A 17,705-nucleotide genomic window follows, 5' to 3' on the forward strand; every position below is an offset into this window, starting at 1 on the left:
ATCTGATCAAAGTATTCAAGATATTAAGGGGAACAGATAGGGTAGAGAGAGAGAAACTATTTTCACTGGTTGGGGAGTCTAGGACTAGGGGGCATAGTCTAAAAATTAGAGCCAGACCTTTCAGGAGTGAAATTAGGAAACACTTCCACACACAAAGGGTGGTAGAAGTTTGGGATTCTCTTCCGCAAACGGCAATTGATGCTAGATCAATTGTTAATTTTAAATCTGAGATTGATAGCTTTCTGTTAACCAAAGGTATTACGGGATATGGGCCAAAGACAGGTAGATGGAGTAAGGTCACAGATCAGCCATGATCTCATTGAATGGCCGACTCCTGTTCCTATGTTCCTAACTGTATGACGCTCCAGCTCAGCAGGGTAAGGATTGCTGTGTGTAACTGTATGGAGGTTCTGTTCAGCAGAGTAAGAATGACTCTGTAACTGTATGGAGTTTCTGTTCAAGAGGGTAAGGATTACTCTGTAATGATATGGAGTTGCTGGGACTTCCCATTTATCCTTATGCAGAAGAATCTCACTCCATTGCCTGCATAAGACCGATTATTGAAGCTCATATGCATTTGTCATTGTCTTGAGTGGGTCTGTTTTTAGCCAGATATAAATGTTTATCTTGTTCTGAGTGAGCCTATCTGCATTCAAATCATTGTGGTTTCTGCCAATGATAAACTACACCTGTCTGAATGTGGAATTACCAGTCCTGGATGATCTGAAGCTCGGAAGCAATCCCACCTTTCTACTGCAGTGAGCGGTCATGCCACAGTGAACTGCAGAGGACGCTCTGATAACTTCCCCATCACTGTCCATTTTGAGGAATTTTAATGAGAGATGGGTTGTAAAAACCCCACCCTCTTGCTACAGATTGCAAGAAAACAAAGTGCTAGAACACCCTCTTCCTAATCATCACATGGAAGGTTACAAACCTGGGGGAGACAGAATAACAACAGCAATAAAATATTAGCTGTCAGAGCTTGGCTCTGCTGTGCTCAGCCCCAGCTTTTATAGAATCATAGCAACTTACAGCACAGAAGGAAGCCATTCGGCCCGTCGTGCCTGTGCCGGCTCTTTGAAAGAGCAGTCACGTTTCGTCACGGCACTGCCCCCCTCCCCACCTCATTTTTTGTCCATAACCCTGTAAGTTCCTCATCCTCAAGTACCTGTCCAACTCCCTTTTAAAATTACTTATGGAATCAGCTTCCACCACCTTTCCAGATCCCGACAACGCTGAGAATATTTCTCCTCATCTCCCCCCTAGTTCTTTTGCCAATGATTTTAAATCTATGACCTCTGGTTATTGACCCACTCGCCAGAGGGAATCGTTTTTCTTTATCTACTCTATCAAAACCTCTCATCACCTTGAAAACCTCCATTAGGTCACCTCTTAACCTTCTCTGTTCCAAGGAGAACAATCCTAACTTTTCCAACCTCTCCTCATAACGGAAGTCCCTCATCCCTGGTAAACCGCCTCTGTGCCTTTTCTAAGGCCTTGCCACAGTTCCTGAAGTGTGGTGCCCAGACTTGTCCACAATACTCCAGCGGAGGTCTAACCAATGATTTAGAAAGTTCTAGCATGATCTCTCTGCTGTTATATTCTATGCCTGTATTTATAAACCCAAGTAACCCATATTCCCCTTTAACCACCTGATCAACTTGCCCTGCCACCATTAAGGATTTGTGTATATGGACACCAAGGTGGCTCTGATCATCTACACTTTTCAAAATTGTACCATTTGTAGTGTACTGTCTTTCCATATTAATCATCCCAAAGTGCATCACTTCACACTTCTCCGCCTACCATGCTTCTGCCCATTTCACCATCCTGTCTATGTCATCCTAAAGTCTACAGCTATCCTCATCACTATCTACTACGAGATGGAAGCCATGGAATGAAGGGGAAAGTGTCGGTATGGATACGGAATTGGCTCAGTGACAGGGAGCAGAGGGTGGTGGTGGATGGAGGTTTTTCAGACTGGCAGGTGGTTTGCAGTGGTGTCCACAAGGGTCAGTTTTGGGTCCATTACTCTGGTCAATGTTTATAAATGACCTAGACTCGGGTGTAGGGAGCAGCATTATAAAGTTTGCAGATGATACAAAACCTGATTTCCCACTCAAATCAGTTCGGTGACTGGAGGAAGTGTTTAAACTCCCCCCATACACGAGTCAGCCGCCGGAAGTGTTGAAATGAGCTCCTTCTGTAGCGAAGATGAAGTTTCACGTTCGATCGTTGGAAATGCTGGGCTGAAATTGTCACCAGGAGTTACTGGTTTCTGGGAGCACTCCGGACTGCACCACCACTGTAACCTGCTCCCGTGCTGTTTCACTACTGGTTTGGAAGAAAGACTTGCCTTTATATAGCACCTTTCACGACCCCAGGACCGCCCAATGTGCTTCACAGTCAATGAAGTACTTCTGAAATGCAGTCACTGTTGTAATGTAGGAAATGCGGCAGCCAATTTGCACACAGCAAGCTCCCACAAACAGCAATGTGACAATGACCAGATAATCTGTTTTAGTGATAAAGGTGGAGGTACTTTATACAAAAGCAATAGTCAAGAGTTTTATTTCTATGATGTCAGCTAATCACTGTGATCTGTGGGTTGAGGTTTTCCACCTCATCAGGAACATCCCAGGTCCCAGTTTATTGCTCGAGATTTTCTTACCATTCCTGCTCCTCAGGACCTTCTGAAAATTAGTTTGGGCTTTTTCCGTTCTCCCCGAGTCCAGGTCACGGTCGATGGTGACGTCATGGGAACTCCTGATGGAAACTCCTGAAAAGAACAAATAGTAATTTGTGGGTTGTGTCTCTCCTTCTCAATCGACGATTGGGCTCAAGGTGACAATGATGTCCTGTGCCATTTGTTCTCAACAGTTGTGTCCTGGTTACCCGTGCATTTATCCCAGCAAAAATCCTGGTCGGCCTCCCACCTTCCACCTTCCGTAAACTTGAGCTCATCCAAAACTCTGCTGCCCCGTGTCCTAACTCGCACCGAGTCCCGTTCACCCCTGTGCTCGCTGCCCCGTGTCCTAACTCGCACCAAGTCCCGTTCACCCCTCACCCGTGCTCACTGCCCCGTGTCCTAACTCGCACCAAGTCCCGTTCACCCCTCACCCCTGTGCTCGCTGCCCCGTGTCCTAACTCGCACCAAGTCCCGTTCACCCCTCACCCCTGTGCTCGCTGCCCCGTGTCCTAACTCGCATCAAGTCCCGTTCACCCCTCACCCCTGTGCTCGCTGACCTACACTGGCTCCCGGTCCAGCAATGCCTCGATTTTAAAATTCTAATCCTTGTTTTCAAATCCCTCCATGGCCTCCTGCCATCCGAGATTTCTGTGCTCTTCCAAATCTGGCCTCTTGCGCATCCCCAATTCTAATCGCTCCACCATTGGCGGCCTTGCTTTCAGCAGCCTAGGCCCCAAGCTCTGGAATTCCCTCCTGAAACCGCTCTGCCTCTCTCTCTTCCTTCCTTTAAAACGCTCCTTAAAACCTACCTCTTTGACCAAGTTATTGATAATCTACCCTAATTATCTCATCATTCTAGCAGCTTGCTGTCACATTGTGTTCGATAATCGCTCCTGTGAGGAGTCTTGGGACGTTTTACTACGTTAAAGACACTAAATAAATGCAAGTTGTTGTTGTAGGAATATCATCAGTGCACTTCAGGAAAAATACATGAAAACTTTATTTAAAAACAAATTGCAGTTGCGGAGGTAAAGGGTCGTCGGGGCGAGGATGATGAAGGGAACAGGAAGTGATCAGACTGACTGGGCAGAAAGGCCAGCTGGTCCAATTGGCATGCCTCGTACACTCCAGGCAGCTCTCCTGACTATAAATCTTTGCCTCACTATCTGTTTGTCTTACACTAGGGTCAGAAGATCTGGCACAGATTTTCCTCTTCCTGCCCTGGGTGTATATGACCACCAGGGCGCAACGACAGTTAACTCAGGCGGGGAGCAGTGCATGGCTGTCATAGAGGCTGGTCGATTTTCCATCCAGTTAAATAAATGCACAAGACATAGGGCAAGCTCCATTAGGGGTGTGTGCTCCTCCCTCGCCCGAGTTGCCTGTACTCGCTGGACCCAGGAAAATCTGGCTCAGATGTGTCTGGGTATGAATCCTGCCCAGACAGAGTGGATGAAGGCGCCCCTCCCTCCCCACTCTCCTCCTGCCTCTGGTTAGCCATTTAGTGAGAGGAGGTGCAAGGATGGCGCGACAGAGCAGGACCATGTGGGAACTTCACTTGTGGTGTCCGCACTCGCCCTACCCCCACCCCAATGAAAGCTCCAGATCTTCAACAGGTCACCTGTGAGACCGGCTGAGCAGAGTTGGGGAAACAGAATTTAAAGTTCTGCCAATTTGCACAAACGACGTGACAATGACTCGGTAATTTTTAGGTGTTGGCTGAGGGATCAATATTGGCCAAGAGAACGTCCCTGCTCTTCTTCAAACTAGTGCCATGAGATCGTTTACGTTCACCTGAGAGGACAGCTTTAACGTCTCATCCAAAAGACGGCACCATCGACAGTACAGAATTCTCACAGCACTGCACTGGAGTGTCAGCCTAGATGTTGTTCTCAAGTCTAGTTGGATTGAGGATGGCATTGACGAAGGTCCCAGAAAGATTGTCTAGCGACTATCTTACTGTGCAGCAAAGAAGCTGGAGAATGTTCTTCTGTGAGCAGATTGGGTGGAGCAGTGGAAGGAGTTAAGGGTGAACCTGTAGCAGGGTGGGGGAGCTCACAACATAGATTCTGGAGGGGAGTTAACCGGCCTCTTAACAAGAGTCTGCATGCCTTCAAATTAGTACTGGTGGATGCATCCTCATCACAACTTACATTCTCACCTAGCTTTGTATCATCAGCAAACTTTGATATATTACATTTGGTCCCCTCATTGAAATCATTGATGTAGATTGTGAATATGAGGCCCAAGCACTGATCCTTGCGGTACCTCACTAGTTACAATCTGCCAGCCCGAAAATAATCCGTTTATTTCTACCCTCTGTGTTCTGTCTGTTAACCAATCCTCAATCCATTACCCCCAATCCCATGAGCCCTAATTTTGTTTAATAACCTCTTGTGTGGCACCTTATCGAATGCCTTCTGAAAATCCAAATACAGCACATCCACTGTTTCCCCTTATCTATTCTGCTAGTTACAACCTGAAAAAACTCTAACAGATTTGTCAAACACGATTTCCCTTTCATAAATCCGTGTTGACTCGGCCCAATCCTATTATTATTTTCTAAGTGCCGTTATCACATCCTTAATAATAAATTCTAGCATTTTCCCTACTACTGATGTCAGGCTAACTGGTCTGTAGTTCCCCGTTTTCTCTCTCCCTTCTTTTGGTTATATTTGTTACCTTCCAATCCGTGGGAACTGTTCTAGAATCTATGGAATTTTGGAAAATTAAAATCAATGCATCCACTATTTCTATAGCCACCTCTTTCAAAACCCTAGGATGTAGGCCATCAGGTCCAGGAGATTTATTGGCTTTCAGTCCCATTAATTTCTCCAGCACTATTTTTTTACCAATACTAATTTCTTTCAGTTCCTCATTCTCGCTAGACCCTTGGTTGTCCACTATTTCTGGGAAGTTTTTTGCGTCTTCTTCCATGAAGACAGACAAGTATTTGTTTAATTTCTCTGCCATTTCCTTATTCCCCATTATAATTTCTCCTGTCTCAGCCTGTAAGGGACCCACATTTACTTTCGCTAATCTTTTCCTTTTTACATACCTATAGAAGCTTTTACAGTCTGTTTTTATGTCTCTCACTAGTTTACTCTCATATTCTTTTTTACCTTTCTTTATCAATTTCTTGGTCCTCCTCTGCTGGATTCTAAAATCCTCCCAATCCCCAGGCTTACTGCTCTTTTTGGCAACATTATAAGCCTCTTCCTTTGATCTAATACTATCTTTAACTTCTCCTGTTAGCCACGGTTGGACCGCTTTTCCTGTGGGGTTTTTGTGCCTTAAAGGAATGTATATTTGTTGTAAATGATGTATTAATTCTTTAAATGCTAGCCATTGCTTCTCTACTGTCATACCTTTTAATGTAGTTTCCCAATCTACCTTAGCCAACTCACCCCTTATACCTACATAGTTTGCTTTGTTTAGATTTAAGACGCTAGTTTCGGATTGAACTAAATCACTTTCAAACTCAATATAAAATTCTATCATATTATGGTCACACTTCCCTAAAAGCCCCTTTACCAAAAAATTAATTAGACCTTTCTCGTTGCACAATACTAGATCTAAAATAGCCTGGTCCCTAGTTGGTTCCTCAACATACTGATCTAGAAAACTATCTTGCATACATTCCATGAATTTGTCCTCCACACTATTACTGCAAATTTGGTTCGCCCAATCTATATGTAGATTAAAGTCCCCATGATTACTGTATTACCCTTGTTACATGCGCCTCTAATTTCCTGATTTATACTCTTGCTTGGGGACCTATAAACAACTCCCACCAATATTTTCTGCTCCTTGCTGTTTCTTAGCTCCACCCAAACTGATTCTACTTCTTGATTTTCAGAGCTACGATCCTTTCTCTCTACTGTCATTATCCCATCCTTTATTATCAGGGCTACCAATCCTCCTTTTCCATTTTGCCTATCTCTTCTAAAAGTTAAGTACCCTGGAACATTTTGTTCCCAACCTTGGCCACATTGCAACCACGTCTCTGTAATGACTATTAGATCAAACCTTTTCATTTCTATCGGCGCTATTAATTCATCTATTTTATTGCAAATGCTTCATGCATTCAGATATAGTGCCTTTAGCTTTGACTTATTTCTATTTTTCTCTGATGTCACCTTAGTCACTGATGCCTTATTACCATTGTTACTCTTTCTGTCCCTTCCTGACTCACTCTGCTTATTTTTACCCAAAACTCTGCTCTGCTCTAGAGCCTTGACATTTCTCTCGCTGCTTTTAAATTTACTTTTTCCTGAATCTTCACACTCATTAGTTTAAAGCCCTGTCTACTGCCCTAGTTATTCGGTTCGCCAGGACACCGGTCCCAGCCCAGTTTAAGTGGAGTCCGTCCCAACAGAACAGCTCCCTCTTTCCCCAGTACTGGTGCTAGTGCCCCATGAACTGAAACCCCTTCCTCCCACACCACTCTTTGAGCCACGCATTTAAACCTCTAATCTGTTTGTCCCTATGCCAATTTGCCCATGGCTCAGGTAACAATCCAGAGATTATTACCTTTGAGGTTCTGCTTTTTTAATTTGGATCCTAGCTCCTCAAACTCCCTCAGCAGAACCTTATTGCTAGTTCTACCTATGAGTGGGTAATAAGGTTATGATTTACCGCTGAAAGGGGATGAGTATTGAAGAATGGGTTAAACACTGGATACAGTTAATGCAATTATATTGAACAATGCACCAGAGCTGGGAGAGGTTTTTTTAAAGTTGTAACTTACCTGTTCTACGTAAAAGTGGTTTATCTCTGATGTTGCCTAGTCCATGGCTGCCCAATTCCTCCCTGTAACCACTGTCTGTGTTGCTTCGCGCATGTGCCCGTTTTGTTTTGGTTACGTGAACGGAGTCAGTCAGCTTGCTCTGTGCAAAATCCGACGATTGCATCCTCCTCTTGGGATCGAGTACAGAGCGAGCAATGTCTGAGCGATAGTCTGGAGCCAGCTCGCTGCCCTTCCAGAAAGAACGAACTGGTGGGGGCTCAGATCCGGACAGACACACTGGGCTGTTCCTGCAACTGTCAGCGGCCGGACGCTGGGATTCGAAGTCACTGAGAGCATCGGTCATTCCATTCCACTGACCTGAAATGCTGGTTTTAACTGAATCCTTAGCATTGCCTGCACCATCTGTGGGTGAAGAACAGGCACTCTCTGTACAGTGAGGGACCCAAGTGGGTGCCACATGGGACGGTGAGTGGGTTCTATTCACCATCACAGCATCTTGCTGGTTGTCTCCTGGTTTGGACAGCAGAAGCTTGTCACTAGTGGTTGAGCTCTCCTGTTGCACTGTGATCAGGTTACCAGCGTTTCCTGTTGACAGGGCCTGCGGCTCAGGGTTAAGGTCTCTACTTAGCCTCCCTTGACTCTGCGACAATCTCTTTAGCGCCCCCTTCAGTTTTATTCCACTACTATCAAGATTAGTCCCCAGACCTTCGTGGATTATCGCACCTGGATGAGATGCCGGGGAACAGCTGGTCACCAAACCATTTTCGTTCAGTGGATTTGGGTTTACAGGAGATTCCCTGGATCGGTTTGCAACCAGGATTCTGTTCCCGGAAGGAAAGTTTCTTCGCTGTGATGTTTGCTCTGACATGTTGTTCTGGCTGAGCTTCGAAATCCTGTCGCCCAAAGACTCAACACTCTCGGTCCTGCTGGTCAAGGCCCTGGAAGTTGCCTGCTCTGCCCACAAGGTCCCAGCCTGTGACCTGGTCCTTAGCAGGACTTGTTCCAATTCCTCGCGAAACTGTCGGACGATATCTAGCCTTTGAGATGTAGAATTAACAGGCCCGTCGCCCGCAGTGTCAACCTCCTCGCCCTGAGGAGAGACACACCCAACAAACCCATCCTTTTCCGCACTAGTCTGACTCTCAGCCGGTTGAATTCTTGCAGAGGTTTTTGAAAGTGCCCCACTGCGATCTCGCCTGGACAAGTGGTCATGTCGCGCACACTCTCTATTGGACTCTTTCCTCCTCAATAGTCTCTCTTCTCGAAGAAGGCCACAGGCTACACTTCCCAGATTTCCTTGTTGGGAATTAAGTTTTAGATAAAGGTCGGCAGATTCCTGAGACCGTTCCCCGAGGGAAGCACTGCCGATGAATGAACCCTCGCGGTCTGGTTCCGTGTCAAAGTTCAGTGCAGGGTCCACCATCCCCTCTTGAAAGCGGGAAGCAAAGTCTTCTGTACAAACGCTGTCCACAGTGTTGGTGTCACTCTGATATCCCTGGTTCTCCACCTGTTGTGGCCCCAGTAGTTTCTGCACTCTCCATTCATACTGCTTCTTTCTGGACTCTCCGTCTGCCTCATGCCTGCCAGGCTTAGCCAAAGGAACGTTGGGCTGGCTGCTTCTGAAACTTGGGCTCAGATTGGACGCTGATGTAACATCCTGAGCTCCAGTTGGACTCAAGATTTCCGCCTGATCTACACATCCTGTAGCTGAGACACAAAATGGATGCAGTCAATTGGAGTTCAAATGTGAGTCACATGAGCCACAGTACTTTCATTCCCCCTCCAGTAGGTGGGCAGAGTTCCCCGGGTACCAGAAGCCCTCGGATACCCTCACCCAAATGGCCATTCTTCACGTGTGAGTCTAAACGCGAGGGTTGACAGGCTAATCTACCATGGGGCGTGGCACCAGAGTCGAGCCCAGTCCGTACCCGACATCCACAAATTCACACGTTTCAGCCGAGGGCAGTGCATTGCAGTCTGAAAGGGCGGGTTTTTGTTTTATCCCTTCTCTAGCCCAGGAACCAAAGCCAACTGTGTTGTCTCTACAACAGCCTTGGCTGCACTCAACAAACTCCATACAGATCGAGATCGTCCGGATCTGTGCGGCTCATTAGGAGCAAACTTTCACACTGAACCATCATGGGAGCCAGCCAGGGTATCCTGCCTCTCTTTCAAATTAACATTTTTGTTGAAAATGGTAAATATAACCGAACAGATTACCTGTCTCAGTACATGAATGGTTACAACTAGTAACACTAATATCACATAGGAAAAGGAACAGAGACTTTCCAAGAACTTCAAAGCTTTGTACCAATCAGCAGTCACTGCTGAGTGTCCACGGGAGAGCAGACCCTCAGCAATAGGACCCAATCCCAAGGAGAGTGTGAGCAAGTCCCTGGCAAGAGGTCTAAGTTCCAACAGCCTGTCAACTCTAAGTTTGGATGGACCTAATGGACCTGAATCCTGGGCCTTGCAGTGATCTCCCCAGTGGGACCCAGTAACGACGACTCCGGGATGAGTCAGGGTCGAATCATAGAAAGTTACAGCACGGAAGGAGGCCATTTCGGCCCATCGTGTCCGCGCCAGCCAACAACGAGCTATCCAGCCTAATCCCAATTCCCAGCTCTTGGTCCGTAGCCCTGCAGGTTACAGCATCCCAAGTGTACACCCAAGTACTTTTTAAATGTGGTTAGGGTTCCTGCCTCTACCACCCTTTCAGGCAGTGAGTTCCAGACCCCCACAACCCTCTGGGTGAAGAAATTTCCCCTCAAATCCCCTCTAAACCTTCCACCAATTACTTTAAATCTGTGCCCCCTGGTTTTTGACCCCTCTGCTAAGGGAAATAGGTCCTTTCTATCCACTTTATCTAGGCCCCTCATAATTTTATACACCTCAATAAGGTCTCCCCTCAGCCTCCTCTGTTCCAAGGAAAACAGACCCAGCTTATCCAGTCTTTCCTCATAGCTAAGATTCTCTACTCCCGGCAACATCTTTGTAAATCTCCTCTGTACCCTCTCTAGTGCAATCACATCTTTCCTGTAATGTGGTGACCAGAACTGCACGCAGTACTCTAGCTGAGGCCTAACTAGTGTTTTATACAGTTGAACCCTAACCCCCCTGCTCTTGCCTTTATTAGCCATGGCATAGAATACAAGCATTCCGTATACTTTCTTAACCACCTTATCTACCTGGCCTGCTACCTTCAGGGATCTGTGGACATGTACTCCAAGGTCCCTTTGTTCCTCTACACTGCTCAGTGTCCTACCATTTAATGTGTATTCCCTTTCCTTGTTAGCCCTCCCCAAATGCATTACCTCACACTTCTCTGGGTTGAATTCCATTTTCCACTGTTCTGCCCACCTGACCAATTTATTGATATCTTCCTGCAGTCTACAGCTTCCTTCTTCAGTATCATCTGCAAACTTCTTAATCATACCCGCTGTATTCAAGTCTAGATCATTGTTATAAACCACAAAAAGCAAGGGACCTAGTACTGAGCCCTGCGGGACCCCACTGGAAACAGCCTTCCAGTCACAAAAACACCCATCAACCATTACCCTCTGCTTCCTGTCTCCGAGCCAGTTTTGAATCCAACTTGACACTTTGCCTTGGATCCAATGGGCTTTTAACTTCGTGACCAGTCTGCCATGTGGAACCTTATCAAAAGCCTTGCTAAAGTCCATATACACTACATCAAATGCACTAACTTCATCTACCCTCCTTGTTACCTCCTCAAAAAATTCAATCAAGTTTGTCAGACTCGACCTTCACTTAACAAATCAGTGCTGACTATCCTTGATTAATCCGTGTCCTTCTAAATGAAGATTTATCCTGTCCTTCAGAGTTCTTTCCAAAATTTTCCCACCACCGAGGTTAGGCTGACTGGCCTGTAATTACTCAGTCTATCCTTTTCTCCCTTTTTAAACAAGGGTACCACATTAGCAGTCCTCCAGTCCACCGGCACCACACCTGAAGCCAGAGAGGATTGAAAAATGATGGTCAGGGCCTCTGCTAGTTCCTCTTTTGCTTCGCTTAACAGCCTGGGATACATTTCATCTGGGCCTGGGGATTTATCCACTTTTAAAGCTGCTAAACCCCTTAATACTTCCTCTCACACTATGTTTATTTCATCTAATATTTCACACTCCTCCCCCGATAGCAATGTCTGCTTCGCCCCTCTCCTTTGTGAAAACAGACGCAAAGTATTCATTAAGAACCCTACCGACGTCTCCCGCCTCCACACACAGATTACCCTCATGATCTCGAATAGGCCCTACCCTTTCTTTAGTTATCTTCTTACTCTTAATATATTTATAAAACACCTTTGGGTTTTCCTTGATTTTACTTGCCAAGAATTTTTCATGCTCTCTCTTTGCTTTCCTAATATCCTTTTTAATTGCACCCCTGCACTTTTACTCCTCTAAAGATTCTGGAGTATTTAGCCCTCGGTATCTGTCATACGCCTCCCTTTTTTTCTTTATCCTACCATGTATGTCACTAGATATCCAGGGGGCTCTAGATTTGTTTGTCCCATCTTTTTTCTTTAAGGGCACATATTTGGTCTGAACCCTCCGGATCTCCTCCTTGAATGCCTCCCACTGCTCTGACACCGATTTACCTTCAAGTAGCTGTTTCCAGTCCACTATGGCTAAATCCCCTCTGAGCTTAGCAAAATTTGCTTTTCCCCAATTTAGAATTTTTATTCCTGGTCTATCCTTGTCCTTTTTCCTAACTACCTTAAATCTAAGAATTATGATCACTAGCACCAAAATGCTCCCCCACTGATACGCCTTCTACCTGCCCAGCTTCATTCCCGAAAACTAAGTCCAGAACCGCCCCCTCCCTTGTTGGGCTTTCTACATACTGGCTAAAAAAGTTCTCCTGGATACATTTTAGGAATTCCGCACCCTCTATACCTTTCACACTAATTTTATCCCAGTTAATATTGGGGTAGTTGAAATCCCCTACTATTACTGCCCTATAGTTTTTGAACTTCTCAGAAATTTGTCGACATATTTGTTCTTCTATTGCTCTCTCACTGTTTGGGGGTCTATAGTACACTCCCAGCAGTGTGATCGCCCCTTTTTTCTTTTTCAATTCGACCCATATGGCCTTGTTTGATGACCCCTCCAACATATCATCCCTCCTCACAGCTGTAATAGTTTCTTTAATCATGACCCCCCCCCTTCCTTTTTGCCTCCCTCTCTATCCCATCTGAAAATCCTGTAACCAGGAATGTTGAGCTGCCATACCTGCCCCTCTCTCAGACACGTCTCTTTAATAGCTATAATATCATCGTCCCAAGTATCTACCTGTGCCCTCAGCTCATCTGCCTTGTTTGCTATACTCCTTGCATTGAAGTATATACCATTTAGTACAGGCAAACCTCCTTGTTGACTACTATCTAGCCCTTGATTCCTCTGACCTTCCAATTTACTTTCTAAGTTTTTGTTTTCCAATTCCAGTTTTTCTTCCCTCCCTACTGACTCTATACTTAGGTTCCCATCCCCCTGCCAAGCTAGTTTAAACCCTCCCCAACGGCACTAGCAAACCCTCCCGCGAGGATATTTGTCCTGTTCCCATTGAGGTGCAACCCATCTGGGTTCCAGAGGTCCCACCTCCCCCAGAAATGGTTCCAATTCCTCAGGAATCTAAAGCCCTCCCTCCTACACCATCTCTCCAGCCACGCATTCATCTGCTCTATCTTCCTATTTCTGTACTCACTAGCACGTGGCACTGGTAGTAATCCAGAGATTACTACCTTTGAGGTCCTGCTTTTTAATCTGCTGTGCACACCGAGTGTTGTGAGCTCTCGGACTGGATCAGAGCTCGGTGCTCTGGCAGTATGCTGCTTCTGGGTTAGAGTGGCTGAAAAGCCCAGCGTGTCCCAGGTTTTCATTTATACTTTAACATGAACAAGGAACAAAAATTAATGTTAAAAAACACCCACAGGTGAACATCTGGCTCCGCACCTCCCAATATGTTTCGCATTTCCCCCAATCAAAACCCAGAACTTGCATTTATGTAGAAAAACGTCCCAAGGCGTTTCACAGAGGCGTCATCAGAAAAATGGACGCCAAGCCACAGGTGGAGCCACAAATTAGGAGAGGTAACAAAAAGCTTGGTCAAAGAGGTGGGTTTTAAGGAGGTGGAGGGTTTAAGGGAGGGAATACCCTGGGCAGCTGAAAGCACAGCCACCAACGGTGGAGGCAAGGGAGGGAGGAATTTACAAGAGGCCACAGTCTGGGGAATGGGGTGGCGGCAGGGGCGGGGGAGATCACCATCATGTTTGCCCCTCCTAGAATGCCTGATGGGAGCTTGTATCGATAAAGTTGTGCTCTGATCTGATTAGGAATGGTTTGCTTGAACTACATACACAGTATCAGCTGTAGCTCAGTGATGGCACTCTTGCCTCGGAGTCAGAAGCTTTTGACTTGAAACGTCTTGACTTAACTTGAACTTGAACAGTCCCACTTCAGAGACTTGAGCACATAATCCAGGGTGACACTCCAGTGCACTACAGAGGGAATGCTGCACTGTTGAAGGTGTCGCCCTTCTGATGAGACCCCGTCTGCCCGCTCAGGCGGGTGTAAAAGATCCATTATTTAGTAGAAGAGCAGGGGAGTTATCCCCGGTATCCGAGGACAATATTTATCCCCTCAATCAACATCACTAAAAACCGATTATCTGGTCATTATCACAGTGCTGTTTGTGGGAGCTTGCTGTGCGCAAACTGGCTGCCACGTTTCCTGCATTACAACAGTGACTACACTTCAAAAAGTACTTAATTGGCTGTAAAGCACTTTGGGACGTCCTAAGGTGGTCAAAGGTGCTATAGAAATGCAATTCGTTAATTTCTTTCTTTACACACGAGGTGTAAAACTGGCGTGTGGATCGGGCGCCCAGTGGAAAACCCGCCCAACTTTCCTCTCCATTGATTTCAGAAAGGCAATGCCAGTTTTACGCCCGGGTGCCAAGTTGAAAACCTACCAGCCTAGAAATTCAGTAAGGCCCCGCCAGGTCTTTAGCGCCCGAAATTTAGCGCTCGCCCGGATTCCCGTAGCGCCCGCCTGAAATTCAGTTGCGACGGGCCAAGACGGAGGCGAGCGCTACTGCAGGGTTTGGCCGCCTCGCTTGGGGCGATGAAAGTCTATTTCAGGCGTCCAGCTGCCGCTGCGCCACCCGATGCGGTGCGGCAGGCTGGGGTACTGCAGGCCTCCTCCTTCTCTTAAGGAGGAGCTGCCTGCAGCCGTGAGATGGCCGCTGGATTCCCCCGGCACCACGGAGAAGTGCCGGGCTCGCGGGAGTCAGACAGCAATGCCGCGGGGGGGTGGTGCAGGAGTCCGGGGAGGGAGGTGCGGCCATGCGGCCGCCGGGAAAGCGGCCGGCCGCCCCCTCCACCTTTATGCGCCGGCCTCTCGGAGCTGCAAGGCCCCGTTTTTCAAACGTTGTTTGCGGCCGCTGCGGGTGAGGCGGCCGCAACTGAATTTGGCCTTCAGCAGGGAATCGCGTTGGAACCGGGGCGCTGCACACACCGATGACGTCATCGGTGCCGGCGCAGCGCTACCGGCTAACGCCGATGTTAGGGACCAACTTAATTTCGGGCACTAAAAAACTTCCGGCGCAACCCACTCTTTCGCCCCTAAGTGGGCGCAAACGCAACTGAATTTCTAGGCCACCCTGTTTGTGTTTAAAATGAGAGTCCATCTCAGAATTCCACAGCTTGTCTTAGTAGGAGTGGACATAACTTCAAGAAAAATAACAGTGTTTGTTAGATGGCAGAGCAGAACCATTGCTTTGATCAAAGGGAATCTGGCCTGAGAGCTGGACTGAATGAAGTTCTACAGCTCATTTTTCAACCTACGCCAGTCAGAAGGAAGGACTCTTGTCACAGAGTTACACTACATGGGCCACAGGCTCCGTGTCACAGAGTGAGACTACATGGGCCACAGGCTCCATGTCACAGAGTGAGACTACATGGGCCACAGGCTCCGTGTCACAGAGTGAGACTACATGGGCCACAGGCTCCGTGTCACAGAGTGAGACTACATGGGCCACAGGCTCCGTGTCAGAGTGAGACTACGTGGGCCACAGGCTCCGTGTCACAGAGTGAGACTACATGGGCCACAGGCTCCGTGTCACAGAGTGAGACTACATGGGCCACAGGCTCCGTGTCACAGAGTGAGACTACATGGGCCACAGGCTCCGTGTCAGAGTGAGACTACATGGGCCACAGGCTCCGTGTCACAGAGTGAGACTACATGGGCCACAGGCTCCGTGTCACAGAGTGAGACTACATGAACCACAGGCTCCGTGTCACAGAGTGAGACTACATGGGCCACAGGCTCCGTGTCACAGAGTGAGACTACATGGGCCACAGGCTCCGTGTCACAGAGTGAGACTACATGGGCCACAGGCTCCGTGTCAGAGTGACACTACATGGGCCACAGGCTCCGTGTCAGAGTGACACTACATGGGCCACAGGCTCCGTGTCACAGAGCGACACCACATGGGCCACAAGCTCCGCGTCACAGAGCGACACCACATGGGCCACAGGCTCCGCGTCACAGAGCGACACCACATGGGCCACAGGCTCCGCGTCACAGAGCAACACCACATGGGCCGGACTGGCTCCTAGTCAGAGTTTCTTTACAGTACAAACAAGGGAACAGGTACAGCAGCAAGAAACAGTTGCATTAAATATCATACATCTGAATCAACTTGGGAACGGCAATCTGACTGAGTAACCCAGCGCCTATGTGTCGCTTTGGCGGGATACGGCTTAGATTTCCTTCGCCGCGTTGCTGGAGAGAGGCATTGAGTGGAGGGAGGGGTTGCTTCCTCTGTGGGGAGGAGGGGGTAGTCAGGGAGAGGAAGAAACACAATCTCGAGTACAGCAGCTTGGCAATTACAATAGCAACCTGTTAGTTGAGAGTTCACACCCACCATGGTAGGTTCTGAAATTGTATCCAATAAAGCTGGTAATTAGTGGGCTGGCACCAGGAATTGACCATGAAATCTGATTTGCCTGAAGGAAATTCGTGAACCAAGGAACCTGCCTGCCTACCCGGCCTGGCCGCCATGTGACACCAGTCCCACACCAGGTGTCTGACTCAATGCCAGCATCGCAACTAGGGGCGGCCATTAAATACTGTCCTGCCAGTGTCACTCCGATCACAAGATCAGATAAAACTATTTACAGTCTGCCCAAACCCAATTTCTCAAAGCTGGGTTTAGAATGTGTGTGACGGTGACCCAGGAGAAGTCTGCCCAAAAACCCCTCAGGTTGCGTGAATTCTGGTGACAAAATAAGGGGAAGTTTAACAAAAAAAAATTGCCACCCAATCCACTACTGCTGTTTTTTACAAGCAAAAAATATGACTTCCTCCCTCTAGGATCCAGGATTTACACATAGTACCAGCCAATCCTCCACAGGCTGCACCACCTTATCCTGTGCACATGTATCATACTGCCCCCTGACCCCAATACTGAACCTCACTCCCCACACACTGCCCCCTGACCCCAATACTGAACCTCACTCCCCACACACTGCCCCCTGACCCCAATACTGACCTCACTCCCCACACACTGCCCCCTGACCCCAATACTGAACCTCACTCCCCACACTCTGCCCCCTGACCCCAATACTGAACCTCACTCCCCACACACTGCCCCCTGACCCCAATACTGACCTCACTCCCCACACACTGCCCCCTGACCCCAATACTGAACCTCACTCCCCACACTCTGCCCCCTGACCCCAATACTGAACCTCACTCCCCACACTCTGCCCCCTGACCCCAATACTGACCTCACTCCCCACACACTGCCCCCTGACCCCAATACTGAACCTCACGCCCCACACTCTGCCCCCTGACCCCAACACTGAACCTCACGCCCCACACACTGCCCCCTGACCCCAATACTGAACCTCACTCCCCACACACTGCCCCCTGACCCCAATACTGAACCTCACTCCCCACACACTGCTCCCTGACCCCAATACTGAACCTCACTCCCCACACACTGCCCCGTGACCCCAATACTGAACCTCACTCCCTACACACTGCCCCCTGCCCCCAATATTGAACCTCACCCCCCACTCACTGCCCCCTGACCCCAATATTGACCCTCACTCCCCACACACTGCCCCCTGACCCCAATACTGAACCTCACTCCCCACACACTGCCCCCTGACCCCAATACTGACCCTCACTCCCCACACACTGCCCGAACCCAATACTGACCCTCACTCCCCACACA

The 17,705-nt window shown here is 47.9% G+C and overlaps 1 protein-coding gene across 5 annotated transcripts in view; it reads right to left on the reverse strand.

Annotated features, from left to right (window-relative positions):
• LOC147104526 (uncharacterized) overlaps positions 1-17,705 on the reverse strand; it is a 127,260-nt gene that overhangs the window by 74,990 nt on the left and 34,565 nt on the right. For all 5 annotated transcript variants that reach the window (XM_085961892.1, XM_085961890.1, XM_085961889.1 and 2 more), the window contains exons 5-6: positions 7,443-9,149; positions 2,675-2,782 (exon numbers count right to left, since the gene is read on the reverse strand). In XM_085961892.1, coding sequence (XP_085818018.1) covers positions 2,675-2,782; positions 7,443-9,149 — 1,815 coding nt within the window. The remainder of the gene's footprint in view (positions 1-2,674; positions 2,783-7,442; positions 9,150-17,705) is intronic.

This window comes from Somniosus microcephalus, chromosome 19 (genome assembly GCF_052327205.1).
Source record: "Somniosus microcephalus isolate GS21.2 chromosome 19, FLI_Smic_1.0, whole genome shotgun sequence".
NCBI lineage: Eukaryota > Metazoa > Chordata > Chondrichthyes > Squaliformes > Somniosidae > Somniosus > Somniosus microcephalus.